Source organism: Scylla paramamosain, unplaced genomic scaffold (assembly GCF_035594125.1).
Source record: "Scylla paramamosain isolate STU-SP2022 unplaced genomic scaffold, ASM3559412v1 Contig39, whole genome shotgun sequence".
Classification (NCBI taxonomy): Eukaryota; Metazoa; Arthropoda; class Malacostraca; order Decapoda; family Portunidae; genus Scylla; species Scylla paramamosain.
Genome location: NW_026973704.1, coordinates 427889 through 442599, shown reverse-complemented (window position 1 = coordinate 442599; position 14711 = coordinate 427889). Strand labels below are relative to the sequence as shown.

At 41.2% G+C, this 14711-nt stretch overlaps 1 protein-coding gene across 6 annotated transcripts; it reads right to left on the bottom strand.

The window, feature by feature from the left end:
* Positions 1 to 700: 700 nt before the first annotated feature.
* On the bottom strand, positions 701 to 12962 carry LOC135097983 (putative L-type amino acid transporter 1-like protein MLAS). 6 transcript variants are annotated; one of them, XM_064000154.1, is made up of 7 exons: positions 12889 to 12962; positions 9319 to 9560; positions 8288 to 8510; positions 4428 to 4544; positions 2862 to 2987; positions 2159 to 2303; positions 1250 to 1371 (listed from the first exon to the last, which is right to left on the bottom strand). In XM_064000154.1, the coding sequence occupies exons 2-6, from the start codon at positions 9506 to 9508 to the stop codon at positions 2258 to 2260; spliced, it is 702 nt and encodes a 233-aa protein (XP_063856224.1). In that variant the 5' UTR covers positions 9509 to 9560; positions 12889 to 12962; the 3' UTR covers positions 1250 to 1371; positions 2159 to 2257. The 6 variants fall into 6 exon arrangements, with proteins under 6 accessions (XP_063856226.1, XP_063856224.1, XP_063856228.1 ...); XM_064000156.1 differs by lacking the exons at positions 8288 to 8510; positions 9319 to 9560; positions 12889 to 12962 and adding an exon at positions 701 to 789 and having other exon boundaries at positions 3866 to 5651; XM_064000155.1 differs by lacking the exons at positions 1250 to 1371; positions 2159 to 2303; positions 2862 to 2987 and adding an exon at positions 3486 to 3571.
* Positions 12963 to 14711: the final 1749 nt, after the last annotated feature.

Below are 14711 nucleotides of genomic sequence, written 5' to 3'. Positions count from 1 at the left end.
TAACACCAGATGTGAGTCTAGGTATGAGAGAGAGAGAGAGAGAGAGAGAGAGAGAGAGAGAGAGAGAGAGAGAGAGAGAGAGAGAGAGAGAGAGAGAGAGAGAGAGAGAGAGAGAGAGAGAGAGAGAGAGAGAGAGAGAGAGAGAGAGAGAGAGAGAGAGAGAGAGAGAGAGAGAGAATTTTCTTATGTTTCTTATAATTGATGGATGACAATGAAAGATAGAAATAGATGTGTCAGTATGTTCCATGCATGGACTGCCACATGTAGGCCTGATGGCTTCTTTTACAAGTTCTCTTAGTTTTCTTAATTGTGTTTTGAATTAAGAAAGCCTAAATTCCTTAGTCAAAAAGAGCTAGACAATCCTGAAGTGAAGTAGTATGCATTTGTGGTTATGATGAGTCAAGTGTATGAGAGGAAGAGCAGTTAAATTTTCTCCAGACCCTGATGTTGATGCCTTGCCTTGCCTATCTACCCTGAAGGATAAAACAAGCCTGGTATAGAGATAGATAGCCTGAGATGTGTGGATGTAGTGAGATTTAGCTAGTTTTCCCTATCTAAGAGCAGGTGGTCAGGAAGAGTAATGAATCAGCTGGGAAAATTATATATATATATATTACATCAACAAACAAAATAGGTGGTGAACAAATGAAAATAGATCCGAAAGGCTAGCGGGAGCAACACACACCTGGAGGAAGTCATGATGTGCACTGAGAGACCACCAAAGGCTGAGAGGGCCACCAGCAAGGGCATCACCCAGCTGCCGCTGCCCATTAGACGGTCAGCAAAGGTCTGTCATCAAGGCAACAACAACAACTAAGGTTATGTTCTGTAACACTGACCATTAGCTTGGATAGTGTGTGATAAAATTATCAAAAAACAATGGGGAGAAAATTTAGAAAGGTAAGTAATTTTCATATTATATAATGCTTGAAGTCTGCAGGTGCTAGATAAGCCAAACTTAATATTAATGATAATTCCTGATTATTGTCTTTTCCTCTAACATAAATACACTGTGGTATGCTAATAGGAGAACCAAAATATCTAAGCTATTACATATAATTGTAAAGTTTAAAGAATGGACTCAAAACACTAGAAAAGTCCGAGCAATGTCTGCTATAATTACGTTCTCTATAAAAGTAATTACTGAATGATCTGACTAACTTATCTATCACTTGTGCCACAACAGTCACATGGTGCCATCAACAACACAATGCAAATTACTCATGGAAGCTGTCAATGGTGTACTCACAACAGCAATGGCATCAGAGGCCAGCATGTCGAGGGGAGAGCACAGCCAGGTAGGCAACATTGGCCATCACGTAGACCAGTGTCACCAGTGGCAGGGAGATGTAGATGGCCCGGGGCAGGTTACTGTGGGCAGGGTGTGATGTTAACAGGACTGGTGGTGACTGGTGGTGATATTGGATCATTGAGTTCCTTGTATTTCTCAAAATTAATTATGTACTAACAGGACACAACCTTCACAATGTTGCTCATATTCTAGTGAAGCTGTTCTTAATTATTTCTTGTGAAGATGTAATATATAGAAAACCTATAATGTGAACAAGATATTACTATTTCCTTCACATAAATTTATACAAAAATAGTTATACAGAATCCAAGGAAGGAACAAAAATACTTTATGAGGAAAACACTGTAACCAATGAAACAATATTTGTCACTCCAACAATGAAATCAAAATAATACAAAAACAAAGGTAATTTGCATTCATGATACCTTTAGGTGGCATGTTAATTTGGTACAAAGACATATAGATCATTTGCAAAATATACAAGTCCAAAATGGAAAAAGATGATTCACATATCAAGATTTATAGATAACAGATAAAAAGCAAAGGTATATGCTTAAAAAGATAGACCATTCTGTCATAACTCTACAAAGAAGTATGCTCTCCATTACAAAACAGCAAGAAATTAATCTATCATAAATGAGCGAGGTAAATCTGACTAGAGCTTGAACCTCAATCTGACAACCCAAAAGGACAAGTTTTTACTGCTTGGACCATAAGGGAAGCACCTCAGTCAGTCCTGCTTTGCCTTGTGTTTGTGTCTTGTCACAGTAAAGCTTGAGCCAAGGCCTACAAACCAGCTGGTGTGAGTGGCAGTGTGGTGCCAAGTGAGGGAGAGACGGTACTCACACAAATGGGTTCTTCAGCTCCTCCATCATGAAGTTGAGGTAGTTCCATCCAGCATAGGAAAATATGCCTGAGTAGAAGGAGACAGCTATCTCGCCTGGCTCAGTGCTGGTGCCCTGGAAGGAGTTGTGGAGGTTCCCAGTGTTGCCTGAAAAGTGGAGCTGAAGATTATTATGATGTAGATTTTTTTTTTTTTTTTTTTTGTGTGTACTTCAGAAAGACTATTAAGAATTTTTAATGTGTTCTGGAACTTGGATTTTTCACATCTTGACTGTAAAGAATCAACAAAAGCACAATATAACAAAGTTCTATGCATAAAAATGGCTTACTAACAAGACTTAAACAAGGGTTAAAATAGAAAGCCATAGGAAACATGAACACATATAACTGAAGGCACTAAAGAATGATTAGATTGGTGTGCTACTACAATTAACAAGATTTCACAACAGGATCAATCAAACTTGCTATGTGAGGTCTCAGACACATATGATTTTGTTCTATCCCTACAAAAAATAAAGTAAACATCAGTCTTTTAAATATACTTAATAGCTATGAGATACAAGACTCCCCAAAATTAATATAATGTAGACTGACACCTGACTGACTGACTGGCTGATGGCATTGCAGTGAAGGGCAACGCTGCTAAAGGCACGCACGCACACTCACTCACTCACTCACTCACTGGCTCACTTGTTCAAACACTCACCCATGCAAAGGTGGACGATGCCAGCAATGATGACAATGAGCAATGCACCAATCTTGGTCACCATGAAGAAATCCTGCAGCTTGGTGGTGACTCGTACATTCCAGCAATTCAGTGCTGTCAGGAAGCCTGGATGGGGAGGACACAGTGAGTCAAATATTAAAAAACTACACAACTCTAAACAGAATAAGAAATAATAAACAATGCATTTTATTATTACAGAGAACCATAATATACATAATATAGTAAATCTGTCAAAAGAAACTCTGTATGATGTTATATTTATAAAAGCATAAGAACTGGTCAAGACCTTTTTAATGTGTTTTTTGATGGACCACAACCTATAATGTATATATACTGTATATATTTTTCTTGGTGCAGTAAAAAAAAATATCTATATATCTAAAGATGAAAAGATGCTGGAATTATAAGAATGAAAAAAAAAATAAATAAATAAATAAAACAATGTGTGTGTGTGTGTGTGTGTGTGTGTGTGTTTACCTAGTTTACCTAGTTGTGGTTTATGGGAGGGGAGTAATCTCACAATATCCTATCTCTGTATATATCCAGTTTGGTCTTAAAAGCATGGACAGTTGTAGAGCGGGGATTGGTACAGAAACTTCCAGAGAGGTGCCGTGAGTTTATTTGCGGGCGCTGTTCACAGGCGCAGTTAGATTCCCCAGACACGGTCACAGCAAGTATACAACAGAGGCCTGCCAACAACCAATTAAGTGAATATGAAATCCTACACGAATTTAGCGGACACATCACAAGTTATAATATAAACATGGTCTGGAAATGCTATACTAATCCAACTCCATAGAAAATCATGTTTCTATCAAATATCACCAACAAGGTTCATTCACAATAAGTACTTAACAAGATCACCCAAATACTTTTAACTGTAATCACATACACTTACATGTTCATCATAGTTAATACTAAATAAATATATCATAATCACAATACATCATAATCACAATACCATCATAATACAAAGTGCTTACCCAAACTCCAGGTGGTGCTTAAATCACAATAAAGGAAAACCATTGCAGGCGTGGGTATGCGGTGTTTTAGGTAGGCGTCCAGTCAGCCGAATGACCGAGACCGTGGCAGTACCCAACGAGCTGCAAACCGCATTACTGGAACCTACCTCGAACTTCTAATGGTGTATCTATGTACTCCTACACAGTTATGGCATTGAGAACATCTTCACTGAGTTCATTCCATTTGTTCACACTTCTGTGAGGAAAACTATACTTTTTGATGTCTCTTCAACAGTTCTTCAACTTCTTACTTCTTCAATTTCTTACTGTGTCCCCTTGTACTCTGTGTGTCTAAAGTTATAAAACATTCTTTGTTCATATTTTTCATACCATTTATCATTCTATAGATGTTTATTAAATCCCCTCTCTGTCTCCTATTTTCAAGGATAGGAATTTCCAGCATTCTTAATCTCTCTTCATAGGTCAACTTACTCAACTCCGGAACCATCATAGTGACTACTCTTTGTACTCTTTGTGTGTGTGTGTGTGTGTGTGTGTGCTCCAGGACCAAAGCATCACTCACATATGGACAGTGAGCCAAATGAGCCGCACAGCATCGTCTGGCAGGTCACAGTTGGGGAAGAACGGTTGAATCACATACTTGGCAAAGGGCAGCGCCATGATGGCATTGGTGGTGGGCCTGGAGAGGGACAGAGGCATCAGTACAGCACACACTACTGAAGAAGACCAAAGCATTAGCAATATGCCAGTGAACTAAGGAATATGTACAGTTTTGGATGCTTGAATGGGAGGTGAACATTAAGGTTATACAGTGTGCATAGTTATCATGGCATTAATAAGTACTAAGATCAAGTAAGAGGGACACAGGCACTGTACCAGTATAACAACACATTACAGAGAGAAGGCCAAAGCTTTGATAATATAACAGTGAACTAAGGAATGTGAAATGTTCTAGATGAGCATTAAGTTACAGTTTTCATTGTAAAGTTATCACAGCACTAAGTATTAAGATCAAGTAAGATATTAGTAAGATGGCAAAACCCTTATGCACTTATAGATATTTTTTTTTTTTTTTTTATGTAGGAAGGATACTGGCCAAGGGCAACAAAAATCTAATAAAAAAAAAATGCCCACTGAAATGCCAGTCCCTTAAAAGGGTCAAAGCAGTGGTCAAAAATTGGTGGATAAGTGTCTTGAAACCTCCCTCTTGAAGGAATTCAAGTCATAGGAAGGTGGAAATACAGAAGCAGGCAAGGAGTTCCAGAGTTTACCAGAGAAAGGGATGAATGATTGAGAATACTGGTTAACTCTTGCGTTAGAGAGGTGGACAGAAAAGGAGTGAGAGAAAGAAGAAAGTCTTGTGCAGCGAGGCCGCGGGAGGAGGGGAGGCATGCAGTTAGCAAGATCAGAAGAGCAGTTGGCATGAAAATAGCGGTAGAAGACAGCTAGATATGCAACATTGCGGCGGTGAGAGAGGGGCTGAAGACAGTCAGTTAGAGGAGAGGAGTTGATGAGACGAAAAGCTTTTGATTCCACCCTGTCTAGAACAGCAGTATGAGTGGAACCCCCCCAGACATGTGAAGCATACTCCATACATGGACGGATAAGGCCCTTGTACAGAGTTAGCAGCTGGGGGGGTGAGAAAAACTGGCGGAGACGTCTCAGAACACCTAACTTCATAGAAGCTGTTTTAGCTAGAGATGAGATGTGAAGTTTCCAGTTCAGATTATAAGTAAAGGACAGACCGAGGATGTTCAGTGTAGAAGAGGGGGACAGTTGAGTGTCATTGAAGAAGAGGGGATAGTTGTCTGGAAGATTGTGTCGAGTTGATAGATGGAGGAATTGAGTTTTTGAGGCATTGAACAATACCAAGTTTGCTCTGCCCCAATCAGAAATTTTAGAAAGATCAGAAGTCAGGCGTTCTGTGGCTTCCCTGCGTGATATGTTTACCTCCTGAAGGGTTGGACGTCTATGAAAAGACGTGGAAAAGTGCAGGGTGGTATCATCAGCATAGGAGTGGATAGGACAAGAAATTTGGTTTAGAAGATCATTAATGAATAATAAAAAGAGAGTGGGTGACAGGACAGAACCCTGAGGAACACCACTGTTAATAGATTTAGGAGAAGAACAGTAACCGTCTACCACAGCAGCAATAGAACGGTCAGAAAAGAAACTTGAGATGAAGTTACAGAGAGAAGGATAGAAACCGTAGGAGGGTAGTTTGGAAATCAGAGCATTGTGCCAGACTCTATCAAAGGCTTTTGATATGTCCAAGGCAACAGCAAAAGTTTCACCAAAGTCTCTAAAAGAGGATGACCAAGACTCAGTGAGGAAAGCCAGAAGATCACCAGTAGAGCGGCCTTGACGGAACCCATACTGGCGATCAGATAGAAGGTTGTGAAGTGATAGATGTTTAAGAATCTTCCTGTTGAGGATAGATTAAAAAACTTTAGATAAGCAGGAAATTAAAGCAATAGGACGGTAGTTTGAGGGATTAGAGCGGTCACCCTTTTTAGGAACAGGTTGAATGTAGGCAAACTTCCAGCAAGAAGGAAAGGTAGATGTTGACAGACAGAGCTGAAAGAGTTTGACTAGGCAAGGTGCAAGCACGGAGGCACAGTTTCGGAGAACAATAGGAGGGACCCCATCAGGTCCATAAGCCTTCCGAGGGTTTAGGCCAGCGAGGGCATGGAAAACATCATTACGAAGAATTTCAATACGTGGCATGAAGTAGTCAGAGGCTGGAGGAGAGGGAGGAACAAGCCCAGAATCGTCCAAGGTAGAGTTTTTAGCAAAGGTTTGAGCAAAGAGTTCAGCTTTAGAAATAGATGTGATAGCAGTGGTGCCATCTGGTTGAAGTAGAGGAGGGAAAGAAGAAGAAGCAAAGTTATTGGAGATATTTTTGGCTAGATGCCAGAAATCACGAGGGGAGTTAGATCTTGAAAGGTTTTGACATTTTCTGTTAATGAAGGAGTTTTTGGCTAGTTGGAGAACAGACTTGGCATGGTTCCGGGCAGAAATATAAAGTGCATGAGATTCTGGTGAAGGAAGGCTTAAGTACCTTTTGTGGGCCACCTCTTTATCATGTATAGCACGAGAACAAGCTGTGTTAAACCAAGGTTTAGAAGGTTTAGGACGAGAAAAAGAGTGAGGAATGTACGCCTCCATGCCAGACACTATCACCTCTGTTATGCGCTCAGCACACAAAGACGGGTCTCTGACACGGAAGCAGTAGTCATTCCAAGGAAAATCAGCAAAATACCTCCTCAGGTCCCCCCAACTAGCAGAGGCAAAACGCCAGAGGCACCTTCGCTTAGGGGGATCCTGAGGAGGGATTGGAGTGATAGGACAAGATAAAGATATGAGATTGTGATCGGAGGAGCCCAACGGAGAAGAAAGGGTGACAGCATAAGCAGAAGGATTAGAGGTCAGGAAAAGGTCAAGAATGTTGGGCGTATCTCCAAGACGGTCAGGAATACGAGTAGGGTGTTGCACCAATTGCTCTAGGTCATGGAGGATAGCAAAGTTGTAGGCTAGTTCACCAGGATGGTCAGTGAAGGGAGAGGAAAGCCAAAGCTGGTGGTGAACATTGAAGTCTCCAAGAATGGAGATCTCTGCAAAAGGGAAGAGGGTCAGAATGTGCTCCACTTTGGAAGTTAAGTAGTCAAAGAATTTCTTATAGTCAGAGGAGTTAGGAGAGAGGTATACAGCACAGATAAATTTAGTATGAGAATGACTCTGTAGTCGTAGCCAGATGGTGGAAAACTCGGAAGATTCAAGAGCGTGGGCACGAGAGCAGGTTAAGTCATTGCGCACATAAACGCAGCATCCAGCTTTGGATCGAAAATGAGGATAGAGAAAGTAGGAGGGAACAGAAAAGGGGCTACTGTCAGTTGCCTCAGACACCTGAGTTTCAGTGAGGAAAAGAAGATGAGGTTTAGAAGAGGAGAGGTGGTGTTCTACAGATTGAAAATTAGATCTTAGACCGCGAATGTTGCAGAAGTTAATGAAGAAAAAGTTGAGGGGGGTGTCAAGACACTTAGGGTCGTCGACGGAAAGGCAGTCCGACCTGGGGACATTTATGGTCCCCTCCCCAGATGGGGACTCCGAGGCTGGTGTAGGAGTCGCCATGATTTTAAAATTTTTTGAGTGAAGGGTGTGTGTGTTATTAGGTGCTTGTAGTTTTGTGTGGAGGAAGAGAGTTGTCTTTAGAGGGCAGGCTGTGACTACCCCCTTGTGTTGTGAGACACAAAGGGAAACGTTCAGTGAGGTCACAGCTGGGTTTAATGATAAGTTCACAGCACCCCCTGAACAGTGCTTTAGACCTCACTGGGAGTAATTATCGTTTCGGCAGGTGTCTACTGCCTCCTCCTTTGAATGATGGCCACCACTTGAACACTTGCACAACAAACTTAACTTTACACAAAGATGAGGTTGGCAGCCCAGAGGAAAAGGAAGGCAGGGAGGGAGCCAAAGCCAGCATTAATGTACGCATAGTCTCCGCCTGATTTTGGTATGGATGTGCCCAGCTCTGCATAGCATAGCGCGCCCACCATCGACATGAGGCCACACATCACCCATACCACCAGCGACATGCCCACGCTGCCTGTCTCCCTCAGCACTCCCTTGGGCGAGATGAAGATGCCTGCAGAGAGAGAGAGAGAGAGAGAGAGAGAGAGAGAGAGAGAGAGAGAGAGAGAGAGAGAGAGAGAGAGAGAGAGAGAGAGAGAGAGAGAGAGAGAGAGAGAGAGAGACCTTGATAATTACTGTGTTAACATTTTCACATCTGCTATGCACAGACACACACACACACACACACACACACACACACACACACACACACATTGCTACAGTTAGTATTACTTTTGCTATTTTCTGATAATTAGTATTGGTACTGGTGTTTACAATTTTTTTACATTATAGCATTACATTATATCATCATGCTTTTCCCTTGTATATTTTTGTCTCTCAAGATGTTTATTATAAAATTTTATTACTATTTTTATTATCATTATTATTATTATTATTATTATTATTATTATTATTATTATTTTATTATTATTATTATTATTATTATTATTATTATTATTATTATTTGTTACATCATCAAGAGAACTCAAAAGAAAAAAGAGAAGAAAATCTGATAATATTTAGCTTTCCAGAATATACACATACATAGACTACTGTACCATACAGATTCGTGTGAAAACAACAACAATAACAACAACAACAATAATAATAATAATAATAATAATAATAATAATAATGATAATAATAATAATAATAATAAAATAATAATAATAGTAATAACAAGCCAAAACAAAAATATACACAAGAATAAAAATAAAACAATATTAATATAAAGGATTGCAAAAATGAGAAAATGCAAAAACAATTTGGTACACACACACACACACACACACACACACACACACACACACACACACACACACCTGAGCCCACAATGATGCCAAGGATGATGGCCACGCCCTCCAGCAAGCCGAGTTCCTTCTTGAGCTGTGTCTTTTGCGTTTCATCCTCGCCCACCTCCCCAGGTGGCCTCTCCTCCTTGGGAGTCATGGGCTCCAGCTCCGCCGTGAGGGCCTCCGTGGTGTCGCTGGTGGGCACGCGCTTGGCCGGCATGCTGGTGGTGTCGGTGGTGTCGGTGGAGATGGTGGTGGTGGTGAGAATGGACCTGGGGAAAAGACGCAGAATAAGTTATGGTCCATATTTTGAAACATTTCAGTCCGCATCCTGACTAAGGATTAATTAATTAAGGACTAGTTTTAAAGATTTCTAGTTGAAGCTATACGGGTTTCCAAGGGTGTTTCTAGGGCTCTAGATTAACAATATTTCTACACTATCAACAGGAAAAACAGCCTTGAGAATCCGACTAAACATCTCTGTGGCCTTTGAAAATAGTCGTGGTGAGAAAGCAAAAGCGTTTCTGAATACGAGGCAGCGTCGCAGAGTTAGTTGGTGAGATTGGACCTAGAGAGAAGACGGCACATTGAGAACAAAAGAAAACAAAGGAAGTTGCAGGATGCCATCAGGCCTATACATGGGGTAGTCCTTGTAAGAAAAAAAAAAAAAACCTACTTATTTCCACCTCTCCATAAATTCATCTAATCTTTTAAAGCTCCCTAATGACTCAATTGGGTCCATTCAGTTCATCTACCACTCTATTTGAGAACCATTTTTCTTATCTCTTTTCTAAATCTATTTCAAGACGGGACTATATTCTGAAACACTTCTGCGCCGCACCTCCACTACTTTCAAAAGACTCTGGTTGTTGAAGATCCACGATTTTTTAATGGTGTTTTTTTTTATGGTTCTATTGACAGATTAATAAGATTTCTACATTACTGACAGGAGTCTTGAGAATCCGGTTAGTCATCTCTGTGGCCTTTGAAAAATAGTCGTGGTGAGAAAGCAAAGCGTTTCAGAATACGGACCATTATAAGGATATGTACTAGGCAGCATTGTATGTTTTGCTTATTGCCGTGCGTGTTTGATATAAGAATGCGTCAGGGGAAAGGCAACGCCATCAATAACAAAGTTAGCGTCACGAAGAACTATAATAACAGACTGAATCATGACAAGACGTAAAATGTAAAAATAATAAATGAATGTATGATTGAATGAATGAATGAATGAGTGGATGAATAAATAAGTAAATAATGAACACTAAACGATAAGAAAAGAATGAGGGAAGAATGTTAGCGGGAAAGGTTTACGTCTCTCGTTTGTATGTATAGGCTGATCTGCGCTCGCTGCCCAGACGGATCGAACCGCGTCCACTCACTCCCGCAGACTTGTGTGGCGGGCGGTGGTGACAGTGGCAGGGGCGGCACACTCATCCAGGCACACTGTACGCTTCTCAGCAGAAACGAAATTACGGGTGATAGATTAGATCCTGCTATAATTATGTGTTATTTGGATGATGACGATGGTCTTACTAACCACATGACGCGTCCAGATTCAGTGACAGTTACTTACTGAAGGCTACATTTATCTCTAGGGCAATAATTACGTGCTGGCGAGATCTGTGGCCCGTGTTCAGAAACGCTCTGCTCTTTCACCATGACTATTTTCAAAGGTTACAAAAAATTCTTTCTCCTGTTAATAATGTGGAAATCTTGTTAATCTGTCACTAAAACCATAGCCAGTATCCTTAAAAACCCGTGTAACTTCAACTAGAGTCTTTTGAAAGTGGTAGAGGTGCAGCGCAGAACTGTTTCAATATGTGGTCTTATGCACTAAAATCACAATTATTGACATGACATCGCCGCCGTGAGTGAGGTGTTGACTTGTGGTCACTTTGAGGACCGCACAGAGCCATTCCTGTGTCCTGTGCTGCAGTCCCCACGCCACTGTTACGCCAGGCGAAACGCAATTGTAGATAAAATTACGATGAATGAGAGCATGTTACAATAAAATTTGGTATAATTCTGCTGGCTGTTGTTCCATTGTTCAGTGCGGAAGAAAAGCCCCGCTGTCCTGTCTGTCACGTGACACCAGCACCACCACGCGAATAGACCGTATTCAGAAACCCTTTTGTGCTGCACCTCAACAACATTCAAAAGGCTCTAGTTGAAGTGACACGGATTTTTAAGAGTGTTTTTATAGTTTTAGTGAGATACTAACGGGATTTTTACGCTATAAACAGGAAAAAAAAAACACTCTTGAGGACCCAGCTAATCATCTGTGGCCTTTAAAAATAGTCGTGGTGAGAAAGCAAAGCGTTTTAGAATACCGGCCAAATTGTACCATGGTTTAGAGTCCGTGCTCAAGGCCGAGCCACCGGAACAAGGCGAGCAAGTGTGGACTAAACTCAGCTGTGTGACATCCGCTCAGCACCCCAGCTGCGTCAGATTTCCCGGCAAAAACAAGGGCAATCGGCCAATCAGAGCGTCGCGTCGTGTTCCAGGCCTCAGATAACAACCGCAACGAAACTCTTAAAAAAAAAAAAAAAAAAAACGCTTTCCATAATCTATGAAGGCGGAGGGGGAGGGGAGAGAAGGACGTCTCTAGTCCCCCACCCAACCCTCGCCCACCTGCAGGCACCACTTGGTTCATGCAGACAAATGAGGTCAACTGGCGCGGGAGGCGTGGTGAAGCTGAGGCGCGACAGAAGGCAGGAGGCAGGATGGCGGTGATGGTAGCCAGCTGGTGGAAGTAAGTGGCAGGGAAGAAGCAAAATATAAGGAAAGTAAGAGTGACAAGGAGGAAGGAAGTAATCTGGTGAACTTGTAAGCAGCAGCACGACATGGTGGTGGAGTCTTGGTTGTTGCCACAGAACGCCAACAACAATGAAGGATTTTTTTCTTTTCTTCCCACGCCGTTTTCCTGTAGCTAAGAATTATTGTCATGTACGGGGCTGTCTTCATCTGCTCTTATCAAGATACACACATACACACGTTAAATGTTAATACGCACTTCTGACTGGAGAGAGAGAGAGAGAGAGAGAGAGAGAGAGAGAGAGAGAGAGAGAGAGAGAGAGAGAGAGAGAGAGAGAGAGATTTCAGGTAACCATTTCAACATTACATATACTCCAAGCAGCTAAAAACAATAAAAAAAAAAGCGTATTCTTTCATATCGCCCATTCATAATTTCTCTCCGTCAGTGTCGGTTTTCCCTGTTCCCTGTTCTCCCTTCCTTGCGTTTCGTTATTCCGTTTTCCACATCTTGTATCCTTATTCTTCTACTCTCTTTCCTCTTTCCTCCCTCTTTTTCCACTTTTTTACTATATTTTCTTCCTCAGTCTCGACTTCGTTTTCCTGTGTTTCCTCTTTCTCTTCCCTTCTTTCGTCTTGACTCAAAGTTTCCTTTTTTTCTTACCCATTTTCCCTTCAATTCAGTTCTCTTTATTTTTCTTCGCACCAGTATTCGTGTCAGTTTTTATTTCCTCTCTTTGCAGATCTCTTATTTCTTCAAGTTTTCTTCCTTCGTATCAAATTAATTTTCCACTCTTTCCTACATACGAGTATCTCCTTTCTCAGTTGCATCACTCGCCACCTCACCTTCCCTCACACGGCAAGGCAGAGGAGTAGTCGTGCGCACCTCAGTATGTCCTGTGAGCGACTGGAGGGTGGAGGGTGGATGAGATGTTTATTTCAATGAGGCAACAATGGCGACGATGCCAAGCAGCACACACGTGGAGAGAGAGAGAGAGAGAGAGAGAGAGAGAGAGAGAGAGAGAGAGAGAGAGAGAGAGAGAGAGAGAGAGAGAGAGAGAGAGAGAGAGACCATAATAGATGTGCGACGTAGGGTGTCATGATAATATAGAAGAAAAATGCTTAGCCCTGACACACCTTCACCCACAACGTACAAGTATACACAATAGCTTAAAGTCGAGTAACTCCTAATGTGCTCTGCGTTTTCCTTTAATCCTTTAAGGCCCGTCTTCAGAAACACTCTGCTCTCTCATCACGATTATTTTCAAAGGCCACAGCAATGACTAGCCAGGCTCTCAAGAGTGTTTCTCCCGTCAGTAATGTAGAAATCTTGTTTATTTATCACTAGAACCATAAAGACACCCTTAAAAAAAATAGTGTAACTTCAAATAAAGCCTTTTGAAAGTAGTGGAGGTGCGGCGCAGAAGTGTTTCAGAATACAGACCTAAATTTTCTGCTCAGATAGGCTCTTAGCAGGTCACGGGCTGGGTGGGGGCTGATGGAGACCTCTTGACACCGTGGAAGAGTGCGGTATAAGGACCCCTGACCGTGACTAAACATACTACTCAATCTGACCTCATAACATCCTTCTCAGACACATCCAGTCCATGCAAGTCGGTCCTCCTCGTGTCAGCCACCCCCGCCGTGCGTCACACTGGCCGTGTTCTGCCACGCTTTGTGTTCTCATCACGACAAATTGCAAAGGCCACCAAGATGATTTTCCGGGTTTTCATGGGCACTTTTTCTCACCGATGATGCAAAGCCCTTGTTGAACTTTCCCTAGAACCATGAAAACACTGACGTACAAGCCTGGTAACTTCCACTGCAGCCTATCATGACGAGTAGAGATATGCTGGTCGAGGCGTTTTGAGGCTGTAAGACCGTATTCTGAAACACATCTGCACCGCACCTCCACTGCTTTCAGAAGGCTTGAGTTGAAAAGACGTGCATTCAGTGACGGTATTATTGCGGCTCTAGTGACAGATTAACAAGATTTCTACATAAGCATCTGGATAAACACCTTTGAAAATAGTCGAAGTGAGAGCAGAGCGTTTCAAAATTACAGACCTATGAGCCCATTCACTAACACGCGCGCACACACCCCAGTCTGTAAACACACAAACGCCTCACGTTATCAAAGGCACCGGTATCTCGGGTATCGCCGCATCATCAGGGACGTTACACATTAATAACAGACACCACTGCGTAGAATTCGTGACAACATGTTGGCACGAGTACCTACGCATTATTATTTCTGTTACTATATAATGTCTTAATATAGATGATGGGAGTGTGGAGGAGGAAGAGGAAGATAAACACACGAGGACAAACGGAAGCAGACATGTTTGACTATCTGACTATCTAACATGCAGTAAAATAGGATAACACAGACGAAGGCTCCTCCCCACCCACTGCTCCCTCCACCCAGGACGGATAGTAAAAAAATATATAAATAAATAAATTAATTAATTAATTAATTAATTAATAAATAAATAAATAAATAAATAGATAAATTATATATATATATATATATATATATATATATATATATATATATATATATATATATATATATATATATATATATATATATATATATATATATATATATATATATATATATATACACATATAATATATATATATATATATTATATATATATATATAT